Source organism: Vulpes vulpes, unplaced genomic scaffold (genome assembly GCF_048418805.1).
Source record: "Vulpes vulpes isolate BD-2025 unplaced genomic scaffold, VulVul3 u000000678, whole genome shotgun sequence".
Taxonomy (NCBI): domain Eukaryota; kingdom Metazoa; phylum Chordata; class Mammalia; order Carnivora; family Canidae; genus Vulpes; species Vulpes vulpes.
In genome coordinates this window covers 594237-618586 of record NW_027325803.1, presented here as the reverse complement: position 1 = coordinate 618586, position 24350 = coordinate 594237, and the positions used below count along the sequence as shown (strand labels likewise).

The 24350-nt window shown below is 42.2% G+C and overlaps 1 protein-coding gene across 1 annotated transcript; it reads right to left on the bottom strand.

Moving 5' to 3' along the window:
• Positions 1–1542: 1542 nt before the first annotated feature.
• On the bottom strand, positions 1543–14905 carry COX5A (cytochrome c oxidase subunit 5A). The gene is made up of 5 exons (XM_025985459.2): positions 14689–14905; positions 6658–6774; positions 5114–5235; positions 3127–3249; positions 1543–1709 (listed from the first exon to the last, which is right to left on the bottom strand). The coding sequence occupies exons 1-4, from the start codon at positions 14792–14794 to the stop codon at positions 3136–3138; spliced, it is 459 nt and encodes a 152-aa protein (XP_025841244.1). The 5' UTR covers positions 14795–14905; the 3' UTR covers positions 1543–1709; positions 3127–3135.
• Positions 14906–24350: the final 9445 nt, after the last annotated feature.

The following is a 24350-nucleotide window of genomic DNA, read 5'->3' as shown; positions in this document are numbered from 1 at the left end:
TCTCACCCTTGCAAATGGTTGTAAACCTATGTTTCCTCCTCAGGCGCCTCCTATGATCTTAAGAACAGAAACCATTTCCATCATTTTCTGTTCCTCCTATAAAGTAAGAGCCCATGATCCTGACATGGCCCTTTTTCAGCTAGTTATAGTTAATCCTTTACATCTGGGAATTGAAAAAACAGGTTTATTATTATTATTATTATTATTATTATTATTAAAGATTTTATTTATTCATGACAGAGAGAGAGAGAGAGAGAGAGGCAGAAACACAGGCAGAGGGAGAAGCAGGCTTCATACAGGGAGCCTGACATGGGACTCAATCTCGGGTCTCCAGGATCACGCCCTGGGCTGAAGGTGGCACTAAATCGCTGGGCCACCGGGGCTGCCCAAAAAAACAGGTTTAAATACGATTATGAATGTACATATGGGAGCTGTCAAAACAAACAAACAAACAAACAAACCTTTCCTCCCCACTCCAATGGTGCAAAGACCAAACAGGTCATACAATAAGTAAAATTACCTTTTTGATAAAGCTGTGGATAAACAAAAACCCTCAATCCTTTAGGCTTCAACTTAAATGTCACTTCCTTCCTCATAGTACCCATATGTACGTTCACAGAACTTTAAAAATCTCTGCCGTGATAATCTTTACATATGTGATTGTTCTGTTACCCCCACCCATCAACTGTAGGATTTGGGAGAGCAGACTTAAGATTATGTCATCCTTCGGGGAAGCAACCTAAAGAGAATCTGGAGGAAAAACAGCAGTGTGACTGCTATGTTATACTACACAAAATGAGGGGAAAGAGCTGGCCTATGGAGGGGTCAAACATAAGAACCATACCTATCAACTATACAATTAAATAAACATATGTGGCTATTTTAGTTTATTTCCATTTCTACTTTTTAAAAAAGGAGAGGGGGACTTTTTAGTAGGGAACTAGTCTTTCATAAAAGGTCATTTGTAAAAAAATAATAATAATAAAAAATAAATAAATAAAAGGTCATTTGTGTTGATACCTTACCAAAACTGATTGTACTAACATTTTCTTACTTCGCTTTAGAAGACACATAAACCTCAACCTAATAGTAATCCTATCCCCTGACACTACAGTCTGAATGACTATACTAGAAGTCACACAGACCTAGAACCTCTTTCTCCGACAGCCAGTCTCCAATAATATAGGACTTCTAAACTAAGATGGGATTTGTGTATTAATTCTCTCAAGAAGTAAACCGATTTTAGTTCTTAAAAGCACTGAACATCTAAAATAGCTAGTTATTTGATGTCCAAGGCTAATACTGCACAGCTAAAGGAGAACAGGTAGGGAAGGAAAAAGTCACTAAGAGAGAAGCTGGCTACTACACAGCACATTCTCAAGACTATCTCAATGATCACTTTTAAAATTATTTGATGTCAGATGGTTTCCAGAGAATTAAAGCAGTTCTCTCAGCACATAGTGGCAACAAAACCATGAAATCAATGGTTCTATGATGATTCATTTTCTGCTTTTCAAAGCAAACACATGGAATAATACCTAATTTCAGTTCAAACTCATTTCCCTTTTATTAAAGTCCAAGTTACCATTACATGGTTTGGTACTCAATAAAGGAAAACTTGTTCAAATAAGGTAATATGTTATCATCAGTATTTCCAGGTGATTGTTTACAATCAAGTAGCATTATGAATAAATCCTTGAGAAGCCCATCTGTAAGAGAAAACAGGAAGAATTAGCCAGAAAATAAAGGAAAGATAGAAATCTTACTAAAACAGTATTTACTGGGGTGGTCCTCTTTTCCAACCATAAAAGTGCTGGGGAGTTGCCCTTTAAAAATGTTTTTAAAGAAATATGTCATCACAGCTAGGATATATCCTATGTAGCAAAGATCTCTGGACTCCTTGGAATTCTACTTGATAAAATAAAATGTAAGGAAGAAATTTTCTATTCTGAATGCCTAATTTTCTCACAGAAATCTTTAGTACACATATTTAAAAAACCTTTCCATGTACTACAAAGATGAGCTAAATGACTTTAGCGAGGTGGTGGTGGTATGGGAGTGACAAAGATAAAATTGAGACTCCTGCTCCAAAGCAACCTTTAACCAGGCTCACTGGACCTTTATCTTGTGAGAGATCTGATACCAGCTCCTTCAATAATTTTGGGTGTACTTTTATAAGATAGTTTAGTTCCACTATTTTAAAAATAAATGTCCTCTTACTTTAAGGAAGCAAATCCACTATTTAAGCCTCATTGTTTACTACTGAGAAATGAATATAGCCTTCATAAATGCCTATATAGGACATGTTATAGTAAGAGCAAGAGACTCTGGAGCAGTGGAGCTGGACTGCCTGGCTTAAAGTGTAGGTTCCAGTACTAGCTATATGACTTTGAACAAGGTGCCTCAGTTTCTTCATTAATAAAATAGTAAAATGGAATAATTATAAAAATAATAACTCCCTCATGGGATGGTTTATGAGGATTAAATGAGTGAATATTTACACAGCATTTAAAACAGTACCTGACATAGGAAGTTATATATACTATATGTGCTTAAATAAAATGAAAATGAGTTATGCTTATACATTTTCTGTTTTACAAAGGATTTTCTGCACACTCCTCTCTACCTAGATAATCTTGTGACTGTTTCTATTACCTGCCTTCCCACAGAGAATAAGGTATCAAATACGTTTTAATTATCAGTGAATATTTACTTGACTGTTAAATTCTAATATGGGCACACAAAAACAAATGCATCAAATTAATAGAACCCTGTTAAAAAAATAAACAGATGTATAAAAGCATGAGTGATGAACAGCTAATACATAGTGGATTACTTTTAGTTTGGGGGAGGTAAAAGGCCTAGAATTTTATTTTTGAAATATTTTATATACATTTTTAATTAATGGGGCTTCTTCTTGCTTTTACACCAATAAGAGAACATTGTAACAACTAGAAATAACAATTCTAGCTCCTTAAATTTACCATCATTGGTGCTCTCTGGATCTTTTATGTTCATAGCCACTAAGGCAGCCATTAAAAGGTCTTACTCTGAGAACACTGAAATGTCATCCACTCCCCACTCCCTGGATTCATTTCCTGTCTTATTCAGTGGAGTGTTGCTTACCCATGGGTTTTACACTTTGTCAAGGCCCAGTTCCTCTGGAGTGGAGATTCCCAGTTCATTTAAAGTTGGTCTAAGTTCCTGGATGACATAGGGGTAGATTTCCTTATGAGGTCCTGCTTTGTCCTGATGGCAAAGAAAATATCTACATTTAGCTCTCTGAAAAGCTGTGTCTATTAAAAAACTGAAATTGAGAATGCTTTTAATCACATATGCACAGGCTAGTAGCAGAGGATCAAGTCACCTACTTTTTTTAAACTACTATTATTGGGAACCCTGGGTGGTGCAGCGGTTTAGCGCCTGCCTTTGGCCCAGGGCGGGATCCTGGAGATCCAGGATCGAATCCCACGTCGGGCTCCCGGTGCATGGAGCCTGCTTCTCCCTCTGCCTATGTCTCTGCCTCTCTTTCTCTCTCTGTGTGACTATCATAAATAAATAAAAACTTTTAAAAAACTAAAAAAATTATTATTATTATTCATGAGAGACACAGAGGGAGGAAGAGACACACACAGGCAGAGGGAGAAGCAGGCTCCATGCAGGGAGCCCAATGTGGGACTCGATCCCAGGACCCCAGAATCACGACCTGAGCCAAAGGCAGATGTTCAACCACTGAGCCACCCAGGTGCCTCAATTGTATTGCTTTAAATTATAAAATTCTTGTTTAAAATGCAATGTATTTATTTGTTCACTACTGAAAAACCAGGAATCATAATCAAAAGGATAAATATATGTCCTCTTATGTTTTCATCTATGTATTTTTTTAAAAAATAAAATGGGGTCACACCACAAAGAATCATTTCATTATTTTTTTCAGTTAATAGACTGTGAATTGTTGGGGCAACTGTCAGTTCAGTCAGTAGAGTTTGTGACTCTTGATTACAGGGTCCTGAGTTCAAGCCCCACATTGAGTGTGGAGCCTATTTAAAATTAAAAAAAGAAAACAGTAATAATACACTATGAATTATATAATGTTAAATGCAGGGATCCCTGGGTGGCGCAGCGGTTTGGCGCCTGCCTTTGGCCCGGGGCGCGATCCTGGAGACCCGGGATCGAATCCCACTTCTGGCTCCCGGTGCATGGAGCCTGCTTCTCCCTCTGCCTGTGTCTCTGCCTCTCTCTCTCTCTGTGACTATCATAAATAAAAAATAAAAATTAAAAAAAAATAATGTTAAATGCATTGATTACCATAACATTAATAGATAACCTCTTTCAGGAAGTCCCATCTTAAGAAACCACTAACATTTAACTTTATACCACAAATAGCACAAAGAATCTTTGTACATCCTTAATTATTTCCTTAAGATAAATTCTCAAGTGGAATTGCCAAACAAGACGGTATCAAGCACAACTTTTTATTTTTTATGTATGTATGTATGTATGTATGTATTCATTCATGAGAGACACAAAGAGAGAGAGAGAGAGAGAGAGAGAGAGAGAGAGGCAGAGACACAGGCACAGGGAGAAAGCAGGCTCCATGCAGGGAGCTGACATGGGACTTGATCCCAGGTCTCCAGGAACAGGCCCCAGGCTGAAGGCAGCGCTAAACCGCTGAGCCACCCAGGCTGCTCCAAGCACAACTTTTTAAAAAAAGATTTTATTTATTTGTTTATTAAAGAGAGAGAGCATGCACATGAGCAGGGGGAGTGGCAGAGGGAGAGGGAGGAGCAGATTCCCCGCTGAGCAGGGAGCTTGACTAAGGGCTTGATCCCAGGACCCTGAGGTTATGACCTGAGCTGAAGGCAGAAGCTTAACCAATGGAGCAACCCAGGTGCCCCTCAAGCACAATTTTTTAAAGACCTTCCATAAATTGTGCAAAACTGCCCTCCAAAAAGATTGTAATTGCAATGTACATTTCCTATAGCTTTAAGAACTGATTTTAGGTATTGGAACAAATTCAGAAACACAGAATATGCTGAAACCTACCAAGAGTCCACCCACATTGGAACTTTTTTTTTTCCCGGAACAACTTTAGCAATGTTATTTCACTGACCTTAACAACCTCTAGGATGCGAACTGCACTAGCAAAATCATTTAACCGTCTGCATGCCCGTAAAGCAGCATCAATGATTTTGGGTTCTGGAACCAGATCATAGCCAACGAGTGTGTTCATCCCTGTCAAATTAAAAAGAGGAGCCATATCAACCTGGAATATCTTCATATAAACTACATTTCAATTATCTATATGTTTATTAAATAATAAACATGTGATCTTGTCTGTCTGGATCTCTATTCTCCTATCTAGGATATAAGAGAACCTACCTTTAACAAATTCTAGATAGTAAGAGCATAGTTGATCCTCCACAGTGAACTAGTAGAAGGAACTATGCAGTAACATGCAGACTGAAGATTAAAAAACAATAAAAAACCCCAAGCATTTTCTTAAATGCTAATACAATTTTCGTAATAATTAGCTGGCTTCTTTTCAAACAAGAGGGTCATTTTCAACTTGTATCCTTAAATCTTATTACAATGAATATACTTTGGTTGCTTTAAAATAGCTTTGATTGGGAAATAATCTAAGAACCCGAGAAATGCTTAAGGAGAATTAATGAAGCCCAAATGAGGACATTACGAAGATACAGAGAAGCATTAGTGCACATTCAACCAGAAAATGGGCAGGATTACTTTCAGCTCTGCACAAAATGATACATCATAAAACAAGATTCTCTTAACGCAAACACAGAATTACTGTTCTTTTCATTACTGCTACTTAAGATTATTCAGTAAGAATTTTCCTGGTTTCAGCAAATTAAGAGTCATTATTACATTACTGCAGATAAATCTGAAGCATGTAGATGTCCTGCTTTTATTTATTTTATTATATGTACAAAAAGCACAGTGACTACAATACTAGAATATAGTCACAGAAACTGAACTCTTGGTCTGTGGCAAATTACCAAACACTTAAAAATAGTTATCTTTTTGGCTATTAGACTAATTATCATTAATGTTACCAACTCATGTTCAATACAAATCTGCAAATTAGGAAAAATAACTTTTATGTTACTTAGAACACTAATTCAGGGCAAAACAAATAATAATTCAGAATGAAAATCACAAAAAACCCAAACTATTACCAAGAGTAGGGAGAGAACCCAATGACTACTTGCTTAAATTACCTAAAAGGCACAAAACTGTTAACTCTTGCTCATATTGATCTACCATTACAGCAGTGGTTTTCAATCAGGGGTGATTTTGTCTCCCAGCAGACATTTTTGGTTGTCACACCAGGGTGGGGGTTGGTGGTTGGCACCTAGTAGGTTGAAGCCAAAGATGCTGCTAAACATCCTATAATGCAAAGGACAGCCCCACAACAAAGAACTATCGGGCCCAAAAAGCAAATTGTGCCTGCTTTAAAACTGCTTTACAAGAAACTATGGAGGCTATAAACTTTCCCAACTGCAAGTTGCATGACAATACCCAGTTTACATGAGGCATATTTTCAAAATAGCTGCTTTCAACAGAGTAGTGAAAGACTACAAAGTAGTTCCCAATTTTATGCCAAGTAGGCAAATAAGCCTATGTTCCACTTACCTTTACGCAATTCCCAGGCATCAATATCCGGCTTGTTGAAGTATGTCACCCAGCGAGCATCAAACTCCTCATCTGTCTCGTGTGACCCATGGGAGTAGCAGCGAACTGATTGGACAGCTATAATAAGAAAGAACAATGACTTCAATGTGCAGAAAGAAATATTACTTGACATATCTTATCAATATATTAAAGTTTGTTTTTTTTAAATTGTGTTAAAATATTTACAACATCAAATTTACCATCTGAACCACTTTTAAGTATACAGTTCAGTGGGGTTAAATATATTCAATGCACTAAATTCTGAATCAACTATATTTATCATGGCAGGAAAATTATTCAGCAGGTCAAGTGAAACAAATCTTATGTACCGATGTGAAAAAAATCCTTAAAAACTAAGCAAAGAAAAGCAAGCAGAACAAAGAGTACTATACTACGTACATATGTTTACACTTTTGCCCCCTAACATGCAAAGACTAGCTTCAAACTGTTAAAAGTGGTTATCTTTGGAAGGAAAACCTATTTTTTTTTAAAGACTTTATTTATTCATGAGAGACACCGAGAGAGAGGTAGAGACACAGAGAGAGAAGCAGGGTCTACGCAGGGAGCCCGATGTGGAACTCGATTCCAGGACTCCAGGATCACACCTTGGGCCGAAGGCAGGCACTAAACTACTGAGCTACCCAGGGATCCCCAGGAAAACCTATTTCTTTATATACTTCCACAATGTTTGAATTTTTATGATAAACAGTGTTAATTCCTAGTTTTATTTTTATTTTTAAAGATTTTGTTTATTTATTCATGAGAGACACAAGGAGAGAGAGAGGCAAAGACACAGGCAGAGGGAGAAGCAGGCTTCACGCAGGGAGCCCGACTTGGGACTCCATCCTGGATCTCCAGGATGACGCCCCGGGCCCAAGGCGGCACTAAACCACTGAGCCACTGAGGCTGCCCTAATTCCTAGCTTTAAAAAATGCTCATTCCAATTCTTAAACAAATGTATATATTTTTGATAAATTAAAAAAAAAAAATCTGATGCTTTCCTTTAAATTATATTCCAAAATAAATTACATATCCTGGCAAATACCAATTTAAAAACCTGTTTTATCAAACTATAGTCCCTTCCCTGCAAAGCTGATAAATCCCCTAAGAGGCAACATGCCCTCTCATTTATACCCAATGAAAAAAACAGTTCTATATGATATTTAAGAAGTTTTAAATAGATATATAGATCATGCACACACACATACACACAGGACACAGTGGGGAAAGTACAGTCTCTTTAATAAATGGTGTTGGGAAAACTGGATAACTACATGCAAAAGAATGAAGTAGGACCACTTTCTTACACTATACACAAAAATGAACTCAAACGGATTAAAGACTTGAATGTAAGACTGGAAGCATAAAATTCCTAGAGGAAAACATAGGGAATAAGCTCTTGGACATCAATCTGAGCAATATATTTTTGGATCTGTCTCCTCGAGGAAGGGCAACAAAAACAAAAATAAACAAATGGGACTACATCAAACTAAAAAGCTTTTGCACAGTGAAAGAAACCATCAACAAAAGGAAAAGGCAATCTACTGAATGGGGGATGCTATTTGCAAATGATAAAACTGATAAGGGTTTAATATCCAAAATATAGAAAGAACTCACACAATTCAGTATCAAAAGAGCAATCTAGGTATGCCTGGGTGGCTCAGTGGTTAAGCATCTGCCTTCGTCTCAGGGCATGATCCTGGGGTCCTGGGATCGAGTCCCACATCAGGCTCCCTGCATGGAGCCTGCTTCTCCCTCTGCCTATGTCTCTGCTTCTCTCTCTCTCTCTCTGTGTCTCTCATGAATAAATAAATAAAATCTTAAGAAAAAAAAAGCAATCCAATTAAAAATGGGCAGAGGACCTGAATAGATACTTCTCCAAAGAAAATATACAGTTGGCCAACAGACACATGAAAAGATGCTCGATATCACCATCAAGGAAATGCAATTCAAAATCACTATGAGATATTACCTTATACTGATCAGAATGGCTATTATCAAAAAGGTAAGAAATAACAAGTGTTGGTGAGAATGTGGAGAAAAGAACACTCATGTACTGTTGGAGGGATTGCAAACTGGTGAACCCACCATGCAATACAGTATGGAGGTTCCTCAAAATATTAAAAATAGAACTTTCATGTGATCCAACAATTTCACTTCTGGGTATCTGGGTATTTATCCAAAGAAAACAAAAACACTAATTCAAAAAGACATATGCACCCCATGTTGTTCACTGCAGCATTATCTACAATAGCCAAGACAAGGAAGCAATGTATGTGTCCATAAATAGATAAGTGGATAAAGAAGATGTGGTATGTACATATACACATCTTGCCATTTATGACATGGATAGACCTGGAATATTATGGTTAAGTGAAATGAGCCAGACAAAAACAAATACCATATGGATTTCACTTATATATGGAATCTAAAAAAATAAATCAAAAACAGACTCAGGTACAGAGAACAATCCAGTGATTGCCAGAGGGGAGGGAGGGGAGGGTGTAGGCAAATAGGGATTAAAAAAAAAAAAGAAAAACAGGACACATTTAGAATTCTGCTCCCCACATGGGGCACTTGGGTGGCTCAGTTGGCTGAGTGTCCAATTCATGATTTTGGCTCAGGTCATGATCTCAGGGATGTGGGACTCAGCCCCAAGTCCCATGCCTTTGAGTCTCGTGCCTCTGTTGGGCTCCAAACTCAGCAAGCAGTCTACTTGAGATTCTCTCCTTCTGCCCTTTTCCCAACTTGTGTTCTCTAATAAATAAATCTGGGATGCCTGGGTGGCTCAGTGGTTGAGTGTCTGCCTTCAGCTCAGGGTGTGATCCTGGAGTTATGAGGATCAAGTCCCACATCAGGCTCCCTGCATGGAGCCTGCTTCTCCCTCTGCCTGTTGTCTCTGCCTCTCTCTCTGTCTCTCATGAATAAATAAATAAAATATTTAAAAATAAAAAAGAAATAAAGAAAGAAATAGGGCAGCCTATTTCTGCCAGGTGGCTCAGCGGTTTAGTGCTGCCTTCGGCCCAGGGTGTGACCCTGGAGACCTGGTCCCATGCCGGGCTCCCTGTGTGGAGCCTGCTTCTCCCTCTGCCCATGTCTCTGCGCCTCTCTCTCTGCGCCTCTCATGAATGGATAAATGGATAAATGGATAAATGGAAGGAAGGAAGGAAGGAAGGAAGGAAGAAAGGAAGGAAGGAAGGAAGGAAGGAAGGAAGGAAGGAAGGAAGGAAGGAAGGAATCTTTGAGTGCCTGGGTGGCTTATCTGCCTTTTCTGCTCAGGTCATGGTATCAAGGTCCTGGAATCGAGCCCCACATTGGACTCCCTGCTCAGCAGGGAATGTGCTTCTCCTTTTCCCTCTGCTCCTCCCCCACTGCTTGTTCTCTCTCCTGTTCTCATTCTCTCTCAAATAAATAAAATCTTAAAAAAAAAAATTAAGGTAAACTTTACCCCCAATGTGGGGTTTCAACGTATGAACCTGAGATCAAGAGTCTTATGTCCAAAGACTGCACCAGCCAAGGGTCCCTATCCTTCATATCCTTAATACAGTAAATGTCAGGAGAAAGATCAGAAAACAGAAAAAGATGAAAGACTGCCAGTTCTGGAGATGGACTGCCACTACTACAACAAGTGAGAAGATTCTCATTTAAATTACTATGTGAGCCCGGAGCAAACTACCTGCCATTAGTCACAGGGGATCATAGCACAAGTTCCAATCTTCCCAGAGACATAAATTACCTCCATTAACCAAACCCAGAATGAAGGAGGACATGTATATGAATGGGCTGGAATTGGCCATACTTTAATTTCTATGGTGAGGAAAAATAATGTATCTCTAGACTTAAATGTATTGGTAAGTGCAAACATTTAAGCAAAAGTACATGAATATTTAATAATACTTACAAGACTAATATTCACATTAATACATCAGAAAGTATAGGTCAGGGCAGCCCCGGTGGCTCAGTGGTTTAGTGCCACCTTCAGCCCGGGATGTGATCCTGGGGATCGAGTCCCCATCAGGCTCCCTGCATGGAGCCTGCTTCTTCCTTTGCTTGTATCTTTGCCTCTCTCTCTCTCTCATGAATAAATAAATAAAATCTTTAAAAAAAAAAAAAAAGAAAAGAAAAGAAAGAAAGTATAGTTCACAACAACCTTGTAACCCACTTACCAAAAATGTGTAAGCTACTTTTTTCAAAAACTAAAATTATCCTTAGCTTAGAGGAGTGCCTGGTTGGCTCAGTGGGAAGAGCATGTGACTCTTGATCTCAGGGCGGTGAGTTTGAGCCCCATGCTGAGTGCAGATTACTTAAGTAAATAAGTAATTTTATTTATTTTTTTTAAAGATTTATTCATGAGAAACACAGATAGAGAGAGGCAGAGACACAAGCAGAGGGAGGAGCAGGGTCCATGTAGGAAGCCAATATGGGACCTGGTCCCAAGCCAAAGACAGACAACGCAACCGCTGAGCCACCCAGGTGTCCCATAAATAAATAATATTTAAAAAATTATCCTTAGCTGAATAAAGTTCAAGTATAAAATGTTACAATCTCTTTGGAAGACTGTTTAGTGCTTTCTTATCAAGTTAAACACACACCTACCATACCACCCAATAAATCCACTTCTAAGTGTTTACCCAAGAAAACTGAAATATACGTATTCCTTTCCCAGAGATAATTACATGTACATTTCCTAGCACCCAGAAAAGTGCTTCATACCCATTTTCTTTAGCTCTTGCTGGGCATGATTTCAAGAGATGACTAGCAGCTTTGTTTTGTTTTCTAATCAAAGAAAGATGATCAGCAACTACAAATCCCAGGCAAGGAGAATGATGGATCACCTTCAGTAAGTTGTTCACCTTCCTTGTGGAAGTCCCAAATTATAAGCTGCTTATACTACCAAAAAGTTTTTATGAAACAACTACTTATAATATCAAGCATGCAATGGGAACATACATTCCCCCCCCGCTCCAGCATAGCAAAATCAGGGGGTCTCCCACATGGTTTAAATTCTATCACTAACTTCAGTAAGGGGTAGGAGTAGGATCTACTCTCCTAGCTGTGGATATGCCCATATGCTTAACATTTTGATTTTTAGATATATACATAGTTTATAGACATTCTCTTTCCCCTACCAACCCAACTTATGTACAGCATTTCCAAACAGGTTTGAGGTTTGCAAGGCAAAGTATTTTGAAAGCAATTGCAATTGCTTTCACACAACCTGAGGGTTCCAGAGTAGGGAAAAAATTACTATCTGAGAACTGGGACATTTCTGCAAACTCAATCTAAAAATCTAGTTCTTTTTTTTTTTTTTAAGATTTATTTATTTATTTATTTATTCATGATAGACATAGAGAAAGAGAGGCAGAGACACAGGCAGAGAGAGAAGCAGGCTCCATGCCGGGAGCCCGACACAGGACTCGATCCTGGAACTCCAGGATTGCGCCCTGGGCCAAAGGCAGGCTCTAAATCGCTGAGCCACCCAGGGATCCCCCTAAAAATCAATTTTAACAATTACTTTTTGGCATTCAGTTAAGCATTCAATTAATAAACAAATCAAACGACCAAAAACCTAACATATTTATTTATTTATTTTTTTAATTTTTTTTTTTTTAATTTATTTGTGATAGTCACAGAGAGAGAGAGAGAGAGGCAGAGACATAGGCAGAGGAAGAAGCAGGCTCCATGCACTGGGAGCCCGACGTGGGATTCGATCCCGGGTCTCCAGGATCGCGCCCTGGGCCAAAGGCAGGCGCCAAACCGCTGCGCCACCCAGGGATCCCAAACCTAACATATTTAGAAAAAGTAATCCCTTTATTTAAATTTAGTTAAATCTGGTAGTTTTCCTCTTAATAACTCATCAGCTCAGATAAAGCCTCCAAAATGGACATTTTGGTTGTAGTAATTCTAGGAGAAAGGGAAAGAAATGAATAATGCAGAGGACACATGAACAAGCTCAAAGGCAGAGAGAGAGGGGTGGGTGGGGGCACAGAGAGACAGAAGCAGGTTCCAGGCAGGGAGCCTGATGTGGGACTGGATCCAGCGACCGCAGGTCACGCCTTGGGCCAAAGGCAAGTGCTTAACCGCTGAGCTACCCAGGGATCCCTAGAGCTCTCTCTCAAGTATACTCTCATTTGGCCTTGAATAGCCTCATCCAAAAAACTTATTCCTTTTTGACTTTCAATTTATAAAACCTGTTCAGTTTTATACAGATAAACCCTAACCTGTAATTTACAAAAATGAAATCCACTATAATAAAGCAAATACATGGGGATCCTGGAGTCCCGGGATCGAGTCCCACATCAGGTTCCCTGCATGGATCCTGCTTCTCCCTCTGCCTGCGTCTCATGAATAAATAAATAAAATCTTAAAAAAAAAATAAAGCAAATACACATGAAGCATTTGTACCAGGCAAGATTATATTATTTCACTTAAACCTCACACTACGAAATATCCTGATTTTAAAGATGAGGCAACTGAATTTTAATGTCAATTAACATGTCCAAGGTCACGCAACTAGAAAGTAGCTGACATAAATGTAACCAACACTACCTCCTTGTGGCAAATATTTAGTTCTATTAGACATCTAAAATATTTTCATTTACAAATTATACTCAAGATCGGGGATAGAATGCCTAGGAGATAAACCCATAAATGAACTAAGAAAAGAGGAATCTCCTTAATCTACAGTTTGCCAAAAATCTCTGGTCTTTTCCCTAGCCTGCCACAAAATGTAGCAATTATTTTGAAGATATCACAATAAAACTCTTCAAAAGGTATCTGGATGAAATAATCGTAGTACTTTGGCATTTAGATAAGGAAAAAACTCAAAAACCATAAAATCTGACAAAAATAACTAGAGCTGGGCAGCTCGGGTGGCTCAGCGGTTTAGCGCCGCCTTCAGCCCAGGGCGTGACCCTGGAGACCGGGAATCGAGTCCCCCGTCAGGCTCCCTGCATGGAGCCTGCTTCTCCCTCTGCCTGTGTCTCTGCCTCTGTGTCTGTGTGTGTGTGTGGTGTGTGTGGTGTGTGTGTGTGTGTGTGTGTCTCATGAATAAATAAAATCTAAAAAAAAAAAAACTAGAGCTAAGAAACTGAAAATAGTTCATAACTATTAGAATAGCTGATAAAGGAGTCAGTTTCCTCCTCTATAGCCTAAGAGTCTCGCGAAGTGCATGCCAGTCTTACTGCTCCATGATAAACTCCACAGGATAAAAATCTAAACTGAATGAAGAGAAGCGCACTTCTCAGGTGCCGAAGGGTCCAGGTGTAACACTCAGGAGTCAAGAGAGCCACCTTCTCAGTTCTGAGTTTGAGTTCACACGTTTACATTTGCACGCTCAGGGCTCCATTCCACAACGCGGCAAATACCGCCGTCGTGGGCCACCACCGCAGAGCGGCTACACCAACTACGAGGACAGCGCTGGACACAGGAGTCTCCCTTCCGGACCTCAGGCAACCCCGCACACACAGACCCAACCTAAAAAATGGAAGCGCTAGAGCGCGGCACGGCGGTCCCCGCGACGCCGCCGAGGTCTGTGAAGGTGACACGCAGCGCCGGCCCAGGAGGGCCTGATAACCCGCGCACGCGTCGCCAAGGCAGCCCCGGGTGTCCGTGCCCGGGTGTCCGGAAGGGCCACCTCCGCCCCTACGCGGACCGCGGCGCGCCCCGGGGCTCAATGTCACCTTCGCCCACGCGCTGCTGGCCGGCGGCGGACGGGCACTCCCAGTCAGGTGGCCGCGGGGTCGGCGCCGGGGCACGGCCACGGCCACGGCCCGGGACCGAGGGCGTCCGGGGCGCGCGGGAGGCAGGTCCGCGGCGGGGCGGCGGCGTCTTCGAGTCCCCCGCCGGCGGCAGCGGCAGCGGCCATCAGGCTCGTCCGCCCGCCCGCGGGGCAGGGGCTAGGCCGCGGGGCGAGCCTGCCCTCGAGTGGCGGCGGGAGCCCAGGTCACCGCAAGGACACGCGGGCGCCAGCAGGGGCGACGGGGGCCTTACCGGCGGCAGGGCCGGGGGCCGGGGCTGGGTACCGGAGGCCTCGGGGGCTGGCTCGGGCGGCGGCGGCGGCGGCTACGGCGCCACGGCGGAGAGCGGCGCCGAGCATGACGGCGATGGCGGCGCGCAGTGCGAGGCTGAGGCGAAGCCGGGTGTGAACTCGCGGGCCGCTCCGGAGCTGGCGGGGGCCGGCCTCACGCACGGACGCACGTCGGGTGGAGCGTCAGGCCCCGCCCACTGCGGCGCTCGCGCTTGAGCGGGCTACGGTGGCGCGCTGGGAACAAGCCACCTCCGCACCGCGCGCCGCCGAGCTCCGCCCAGGCTCAGGCTGAGGTCCGCCTGGGGCGAGAACGTCGGGAAGGTCGACGGCGGCCGCGGGACCCTGTCGGGGTTCAAGTCCGGCTGGGAAACGACGCCACCACCTCCAGATGGGGGCGCTAAGGGGCTCCAGGGGGCTCAGGCGGTAAAGCATGCAGCTCGATCTCAGGGTCGTGAGATCGAGACCAAGTTGGTCTTAGAGATAACTGGGAAAAAAAAAAAAAAGGAGATAAGGAGGTTTAGATGGGACTGTTAACAGTGACAGCAGCCCTAAGTTATAATAAAAGTATCTTCTTTGTATGACTTCTCTTCCCCGTGGAGCCTAAAATAAGGAAGTGGGGAAAAACACAACTGCGTACGTGTAAAGAATCTTTTTTTTTAAAAGATTTTGTTTTATTTATTTATTCATTTATTTATTTATGACACAGACACAGGCAGAGGGAGAAGCAGGCCCCATGCAGGGAGTCCGATGTGGGACTCGATCCCGGGACCCCGGGGTCACGCCCTGGGCCGAAGGCAGGTGCTAAACCACTGAGCCCCCCAGGGATCCCCTAATGGATCTTATTAGTAACTGTTAACATCACAAACCCGCAAGCATTAAAAATTGAGTTCAGCCACTTCACTCTACAGGCAAGGAAACAGGCTCATAAAGCAGATTGCTTGCTGGCAATCAGGGTTCTCAAATCCCCCATTCTGAAGACTTACCCTGGATATTTGTTGTATAGTGACTTATGATTTCGAATCCATGTTTTGAAAGCTTGTTTTGGACAAAGTTGTTTGTGGTTTGAATTTGTTTGGAATGACTTATTTTGATGAAATTGCTTTGAAGTTGGATATTTAGACTTAACTGATGAAACAGTTGCACTTGGAGCAGAGAGGACCCTTAGGCCATTGGCAGAATAGTAAGGTCCCTGGTGTCCATCATTTGATGGACTTCATTTATTTATTTTAAAGATTTTATTTGGGACGCCTGAGTGGCTCAGCCCTTGAGCATCTGCCTTCGGCTCAGGTCAGGATCCCAGGGGCCTGGGATCGAGTCCTGCATTGGGCTCCCTATGAGGAGCCTGCTTCTCCCTCTGCTTATATTTCTGCCTCTCTGTCTCTTATGAATAAATAAACAAAAATCTTAAAAAAAAAAAAAAAAAAAAAGATTAACAGAGAGAGCCAGAGAGCACAAGTGGGGGCAATGGCAGAGGTAAAAGGAGAAGCAGGCTCCCCACTGAGCAGGGAGCCGGAAGCAGCTTGATTCCAGGATCCTGGAATCATGACCCAAGCGGAAGGCAGACACTTAACCCACGGGGCCACTCAGGCACCCCCAGGACTTTTAAACTTTTTTAAAAATATTTTTTTAAAGATTTTATTTATTTATTCATGAGAGACACAGAGAGGCAGAGACACAGGCAGAAGGAGAAGCAGGCTCCTTGCAGGGAGTCTGACATGGGACTCGATCCCCAGTCTCCAGGATCATGCCCTGGGCTGAAGGCAGTGCTAAACTGCTGAGCCACCCGGGCTGCCCGACTTTTAAACTTTATAAAGAATTTGTGAGGACTTACCAAGAGCATCCCGTCTGGATAAGACTACCCTTTGCTATTCTCAGAAGGACTTGAGACACTTGATCCTGCCACGGCCAGGCTGGGTGCTCTTGTTTGGTAGTGGTATTAAACCACACAACAATCTCAGGTAGATAGGGACGTGTGTCCCTTCCTTGGCAAGGCTACTCCTTATAGACAGTGGCATATGTAATGCTCCCTGCAGTAGTAACCTTTTAAGCAGCCTACCTTGCCTACCGGGGCCTTGGCCTGCTTGCTATGTGCCCCAACAATGAGGAGTCTCGGTGATGAAGTTTTGGAATTACAGATGAGATCTGGAGCCGATGACCAAGAAAGAATTCTTGAAGACATCTTTGGTGCAAAATGGTGGTTTTATTAAAGCCCGGGGACAGGACCCATAGGCAGGAAGAGCTGCTGCCCCAGGCCTGTGAGGGGTGGCTGAGTATATGGGAGTTGGGAGTTGGGAGGGGTTTGAGGATAGCGTAGTCTCCAAGGAATTTTGGAAGCAAGATTTCAGGGCCTTGAGGGGACCAGCTATTGTCGGGAAAGGTCACTTATTACCACCTAATAAACCCTGGGTCATGACACCCTTCAGGTGGATATCAGTGGGCCTTGTGCTTGGAGGATGATGATTGCCAACACGTATCTTCGGGGGTTTAGATATAGAGGAAATTGTTTTTTAAGATTTTTTATTTATTTATTCATGAGAGACACAGACACAGAGAGAGAGGCAGAGACGCAGGCAGAGGGAGAAGCAGGCTCCACGCAGGGAGCCCGACGCGGGACTCCATCCCAGTCTCCAGGATCAGGCCCTGGGCCAAAGGTGGCGCTAAACCGCTGACCCACCGGGGCTGCCCAAGATAAAGGAAATTTCTAAAGGGATTTTTATATGTTAAAGTAGATTTACAGGCTCCTGGGGGTCGGGCTAAGATTGCCTTCTGCCCTTAGCAAAGTATTAACGAGGAGGCAGCTGAGTTCCATAGAGGACTGTCCGGCTCCCTGTTTCAAGGACTTGTCAATGTGCTGCCCCCCAGGCTCGGGCCTTGTCCTCAGTAGCCCTGTGTTCCCCCATCACAGGCAGGCAGCTGATACCCAGCTTTTCGTTGGAAGGGCTGACTCTCCCAAGAACCAACTCCTAGAAAGCTACACCTCAACTAAATTTGGACTTTATTTCTTTTATCTCCACTTTGTCTGGAACTGTAGTGTAATCTGTCATTGATTTGGAGTATGTTATTTCTTATTGGCTCCAGAAGAGACATTATCCTGTATGCTATTGGCTTGTGAAATATTATCACAGTGAACCTGTGTTAGGCAAATTATTGGCAAAGACAGTCTCCATCTCTGAGCACAATTTGCCTCGAGTAAAACAGTATTTCTGGCCAGATGCCTGCCCCCGATCCCTAGAGGAAGGCTCCTATAGCAGACTGCTCTGAAATGGGGTTGATCACATTCCAAGGCTCTTAACATCTAATCTGGCCTTATTAACTACATCCTAACTTTGAGCTCCCGGGCAGTGGGTCCACTTCCCCAGGCCTGAATTACCATACTGCCACCAAGAGTTAATGAGACAGTATCTTGTCTTGGTATCCTTCATTCTCTATCCCTGGACTCACCAAGGAAAGAAGAGATGGACATTCAGGTGCCACGTTCTCACTCCAGGCCCTTTCTCCTGGCTGTGAGCCTCTGCCCTTCTCATTTCCCTCCCTCTCAGTGTGGTTTTAGAGGGTATGACCCTGGCTGTCAAAAGGACAAAAAAGAGTTTCTTTTCAAGGCACCTGCCCTCACCTCCCACCAGCCTCACCAAAGGACACCTGGAGAAGCTTTGGCCTCATTGCATTTGAATTAATATTTATCAAATCTCAGGATGAGGTCAGCATTCCTTTTTTTTTTTTTTTTAAAGACTTTATTTATTCATGAGAGACACAGAGAGAGAGGGGCAGAGACACAGGCAGAGGGAGAAACAGGCCCCATGCAGGCAGCCCGATATGGGACTTGATCCTGGGACTCCAGGATCACGCCCTGGACCAAAGGCGGATGCTCAACCGCTGAGCCACCCAGGTGTCCCAAGGTCAGCATTCCTGTAATTAAGAAAGTACTAGGGTATATTGCACCTGAATCCCAGCTGGTCTCTCTGCTGTTAATTTCTCCACTTTGTCTACAGTGCCTTAGATTGGCTACTAGAGTGTTTTGTTTAATATAATTATGGCATGGGGATCCCTGGGTGGCCCTGGAGTCCCGGGATCGAGTCCACATCGGGCTCCCTGCATGGAGCCTGCTTCGCCCTCTGCCTGTGTTTCTGCCTCCCTCTCTCTCTCTCTCTCATGAATAAATAAATAAAAATATTTAAAAAATAATATAATTATGGCAATAATTTATTATGTGTCACTGCATGCTGCAAACTTTTCATTTATTTATTTTTGTTTTTTTTAATAGTTCCATGAGTTTTTAAAAATTCATTAACATATAGTGTATTATTATTTTGGGGGTAGAGTTCAGTGATTCATCAGTTGCATATAACACTCAGTGCTCATTCCATCAAGTGCCCTCCTTAACGCTCGTCACCTAGTTACCCCATCCCCACAGCCTCTCCTCTCCAGCGACCCTCAGTTTTTTTCCTGTGATTAAGAGTCTCTTACAGCTTGTCTCCCTCTCTGACTTCATCTTGTTTTACTTTTTTCCTCTCTTTCCCTATGATCCTCTGTTTTTCTTAAATTCCACGTATGAATGAGATCATACGATAATTGTCTTTCTCTGATTGACTTACTTTGCTTAGCATAATACTCTCTAGTTCTAACCACGCCATTGCAAATAGCAAGATTTCATTTTTTTGATAACTGAGTAATATTCCATTGTATGTATACCACATCTTCTTTATCCATTCATCTGTTGATGGACATCTGGGCTTTTTCCATAGTTTGGCTTTTGTGGACATTGCTGCTATAAACATTGGGGTGCATGTACCCCTTTGGATCACTACATTTGTATCCTTGGGGTAAATACCCAGTAGTGCAATTGCTGGGTCATAGGGTAGTATACTTTCAACTTTTTGAGGAACCTCTATACTGTTTTCCAGAGTGGCTGCACCAGTTTCATTCCTACCAACACTGAGAAGGTATCCCTTTTTCCACATCCTTGCCAACATCTATCGTTTCCTTCCATTTCTATTTGTTGTAACAGCTTCAAAAAAATAGGTATTAATTCTTCTTTAAATGTTTGGTAGAATTACCCTGAGAAGCCATCCGGCTCTGGATTCTTGTTTGTTGGGAGATTTTTTGATTACTGATTCAATTTCCTTGCTGGCTATGGGTCGGTTCAGGTTTTCTATTTCTTCCTGTTTCAGTTTTGGTAGTTTATACATCTCTTGAAATGCATCCATTTCTTCCAGAGTGCCTAATTCATTGGCATACAGTTGCTCATAATATGTTCATATAATTGTTTGTATTTCTTTGGTGTTGATTATGATCTCTCCTCTTTAATTCAGTGATTTTATTTATTTGGGTCGTTTCTCTTTTCTTTTTGATAAGTCTGGCCAGGAGTTTATCAACCTAATTAATTCCTTTGAAGAACCAGCTCCTAGTTTTGTTGATCTGTTCTACTGTTCTTTTGGTTTCTATTTCATTGATTTATATTCTTTATTAATTATCTTCTCCTGCTAGGTTTAGGCTTTATTTGCTGTTTTCTCCAAATCCTTTAGGTGTAAGGTTATGCTGTGTATTTCAAACCTTTCTTATTTTTTGAGAAAGGCTTGTATTACTGTATACTTTACCTCTTAGTGTTGTGCCCAAGATCGCGAATCCGAGAAGCCACCAAGGAGCCTACACCAATGCAAGCGCATGAGGGTTTATTAGCAAGCTCGAGCTTGGGTCCAAGTATACCTGACACAGCGGAGCAGGGACTTGGACCCCGAAGTGGGTTACAGCTGGGTTTTTTATAGGCTGGTCTAGGGGATTTTCAGAAGGGGTGGAGGAATTTCTCAAGTTCTGTTTACATTCTGGTATGGGGCTTTCAAAGGCATTGAGCTCTGTTCTCATTCTAATATGGGACTTTCTACCATGGGCATGGGCTCTGTTGTCTTTCTGATATGGGATTCTCTGCCAAGGGCAATTCTGAGCTCTGTTGTCTTTCTGATATGGGATTCCCTGCAAGGACATTGAGGACATTCTGCAGTTTTTCCCGTAAAGTTCAGCTCTTATTCACAGGGGCCTAATATGGCTGTACTTGTGCTAATGCTAAACTTTATGTGGGATGGCCTTAATTTTTCTTGGCCTCCACATTAGGACCGCCTTTGCTGCATCCCAACAGTTTTGAACAGTTGTGCTTTCATTTTCATTTGTTTACCTGAATTTTTAATTCTTTTTTGATTTCTTGGTTAACCCATTCATTTTTCAGTAGGATGTTCTTTAGCCTCCATGTATTTGAGTTCTTTCCAAATTTCCTTTTGTGACTGAGTTCCAGTTTCATTTTTTTTTAAATTTTATTTACTTATGATAGTCACAGAGAGAGAGAGAGAGAAGCAGAGACACAGGCAGAGGGAGAAGCAGGCTCCATGCACCGGGAGCCCGATGTGGGATTCGATCCCGGGTCTCCAGGATCGTGCCCCGGGCCAAAGGCAGGCGCCAAACCGCTGCGCCACCCAGGGATCCCTGAGTTCCAGGTTCAAAGCAGTGTGGGGGATCCCTGGGTGGCGCAGCGGTTTGGCGCCTGCCTTTGGCCCAGGGCGCGATCCTGGAGACCCGGGATCGAATCCCACATCGGGCTCCTGGTGCATGGAGCCTACTTCTCCCTCTGCCTGTGTCTCTGCCCCTCTCTCCCTCTCTCTCTCTCTCTCTGTGTGTGTGACTATCATAAATAATAAAATAAAATAATAAAAAAATAAATAAAATGGGTCTCTTGCAGATGGCATATCAATGGGTCTTGCTTTTTATCCAATCTGATACCCTGTGTCTTTTGATTGGGGCATTTAACCCGTTTACATTCAGATTAACTATTGAAAGATATTAATTTAGTGCCAAAGTGACCTGTAAAGTCACTTTCTATGTACTGTCTCTGTTCCTTTCTGGTCTATGTTATTTTGGGACTCTCTCTTCGCTTAAAGGATCCTTTTTAATATTTCTTGTAAGGCTGGCTTATTGACCACAAATTCTTTTAGTTTCTGTTTGTCCTGGAAGCTTTTTATCTCTCCTTCTATTTTTTTTTTAATTTTTAAAATTTATTTATGTATGATAGTCACAGAGAGAGAGAGAGAGAGAGGCAGGGACACAGGCAGAGGGAGAAGCAGGCTCCGTGCACTGGGAGCCCGATGTGGGATTCAATCCCGGGTCTCCAGGATCGCGCCCTGGGCCAAAGTCAGGCGCCAAACCGCTGCGCCACCCAGGGATCCCTCTCCTTCTATTTTGAATGATATCCTAGCTGGATAAAGTATTCTTGGTTGCATATTTTTCTTATTTAGCATTTTGAATATATCATGCCAGTCTTTTCTGGCCTGCCAGGTCTCTGTGGATAGGTTTGCTACCAGTCTAATGTTTCTACCCTTGTAGGTTACAGATCTCTTGTTCTGAGCTGCTTTCAGAATTTTCTCTTTGTCTCTGAGATTTGCAGGTTTCACTATTATATGTCAGGGTGTTGACTTATTTTTATTGATTGGGGGGGATGTGTGTCTCTGCGCCTCCTGGACTTGAATGCCTGTTTCTTTCCCCAGAAAGGGAAGCCCTGTGCTATAATTTGCTCCAATATACCTTTTGCTCCCTTCTGTCTCTCTCCTTTTCTTCTGGGATCCCAATTATTCGAATGTTGTTTTGCTTTATGGTATCACTTATCTCTTGAATTCTACCCTCATGATTCAGTAGTTATCTCTTTTTCTCAGCTTCTTTATTCTCCAACATTTTGTCTTTTATATCACTAATTCTCTCTTCTACCTCATTTATCCTAGCAATTAGAGCTTCCATTTTTTATTGCATCTCATTAATAACCTTTTTGATTTTGACATGATTAGATTTTAGTTCTGTTATTTCTCCAGAAAGGGATTCTTTAGTGTCTCCAAGGCTTTTTTTCAAGCCCAGCTAATATCTTTATAGCAACCCTAGTTCCGACATCTTACTTACATTCATACTGATTAGGTTCCTGGCAGTCAGTCCTGCCTCTTGTTCTCTTTTATGAGGTGAGTTTTTCTGTCTTGTCATTCTGCCCAGAGAAGAATAGATGAATGAGATACTGAAATAGCCACAAATCAGAGACTCGAAACCGGAAAAAGAAAGAGAGAATATAATCAGACAAGTAAACAGAACAGAGCAAAGCACTGGAACCTGTGTGTATTTTGGTCTGTTTGTTAGAAAATTTGATCCCAAAATTGTAAAGAAAGAAAAACGTATATATGTACAAAAATAAAATTAAATACAATGAAAGGATAGTTTATGACTGTGAAAAAGAAAATTAAAAGAAAAAAAAGAAGGAATATAAATAGGTGAACAGAACAGAGCAATACACTATATCCTGAGTGTATTTTAATCTGTTACTCAAAAAAAAAAAAATCGGTTTGTTAGAAGAAACTACATCTCAAAATTGTAAAGAAAGAAAAACATATAGGGCAGCCCTGGTGGCACAGCGGTTTGGCGCCACCTGCAGCCTGGGTTGCGATCCTGGAGACCTGGGATCGAGTGCCACGTCGGGCTCCCTGCATGGAGCCTGCTTCTCCCACTCCCTCTGCCTGTGTCTCTGCTTCTCTCTGTGTGTGTCTCTCATTAATAAATAAATAAATCTTAAAAAAATTAAAAACGATTTTATTCTTTATTTTTTGTTTTGTTTTTCAAAGATATTATTTCTTTATTTGACAGAGAGTAAGCAAGCACAAGCAGGGGGAGAGCAGGCAGAGAGAGAGGGAGAAGCTGACTTCCTGCAGAGCAGGGAGCCTGATATGGGGCTCAATCCCAGGATCCTGGGATCATGACCCAAGCGGAAGGCAAATGCCCAACCTAATGAGCCATACTAATGAGTATGAATGTAAGTAAGATGTCGGAACTAGGGTTGCTATAAAGATACTAGCTGGGCTTGAAAAAAAGCCTTGGGGGAGGAGATTTTTTTTTTTGTGTGTGTGTGTCTGGTATCTTTGTTAGCATAATGTTTTCTTTCTTTTTTTAAGATTTTTTAAATTTATTCATAAGAGACAGAGAGAAAGAGAGAGAGGCAGAGGCACAGGCAGAGGGAAAAGCAGGCTCCATGCAGGGAGCCTGACATAGGACTTAATCCCTGGACTCCAGGATCATACCCTGGAGGATCATACTCTTATTTTTAAATAAGAGTTGATAAAATAAGAAACTGATTGAAAAAGAAAAGAGAAAAGAAAAGTAAAATTGAAGACTAAAGAATCATGGGGAGAAAAAAATGAATTCTACATACTGTTTCTCCCCTAGCGCTGGAGTTCTGCAGTTCTCTAAGATTAGTAAACTTGATCTTGGCTGCATGTTCCTGCTGGTATTCTGGGGGAGGGGCCTATTGCCCTGATTCTCAGATGTTTTTGCCCAAGGTGGAATTGTACCACCCTTGCCAGGGGGCCAGGCTAAGTAATCTGTTCCATATTGCTCTTTTGTTCCCTGAGGGCTTTCCACTCTGCTTTAGAGGATGAGAGTGAAAACTATGGCCTCCCAATCTCCAGCGGAAAGCTTGGGTCCCCAGTCTTCTTCGGTGCACCCTCAGGGAAAAGCAATCAATTACTCCGGTCTCCTTGGTCTCCCTCTGCACTCTGTGTCCACCCAGCCTGTGACCTAGCATTTCTGTCTCAGGCATGTGACCCTGTTTTGAGTC

Bases quoted from the DNA above. Each gene is read 5' to 3' on its own strand.
- COX5A (XM_025985459.2), bottom strand. From the start codon at position 14,794: ATGCTCGGCGCCGCTCTCCGCCGTGGCGCCGTAGCCGCCGCCGCCGCC. The intron at 5,236-6,657 runs GTAAGTGGAACA...TTAATTTGACAG, and splicing joins TGCCTGGGAATTGCGTAAAG to GGATGAACACACTCGTTGGC. The intron at 3,250-5,113 runs GTCAGTGAAATA...CTTTGCCATCAG, and splicing joins GCATCCTAGAGGTTGTTAAG to GACAAAGCAGGACCTCATAA.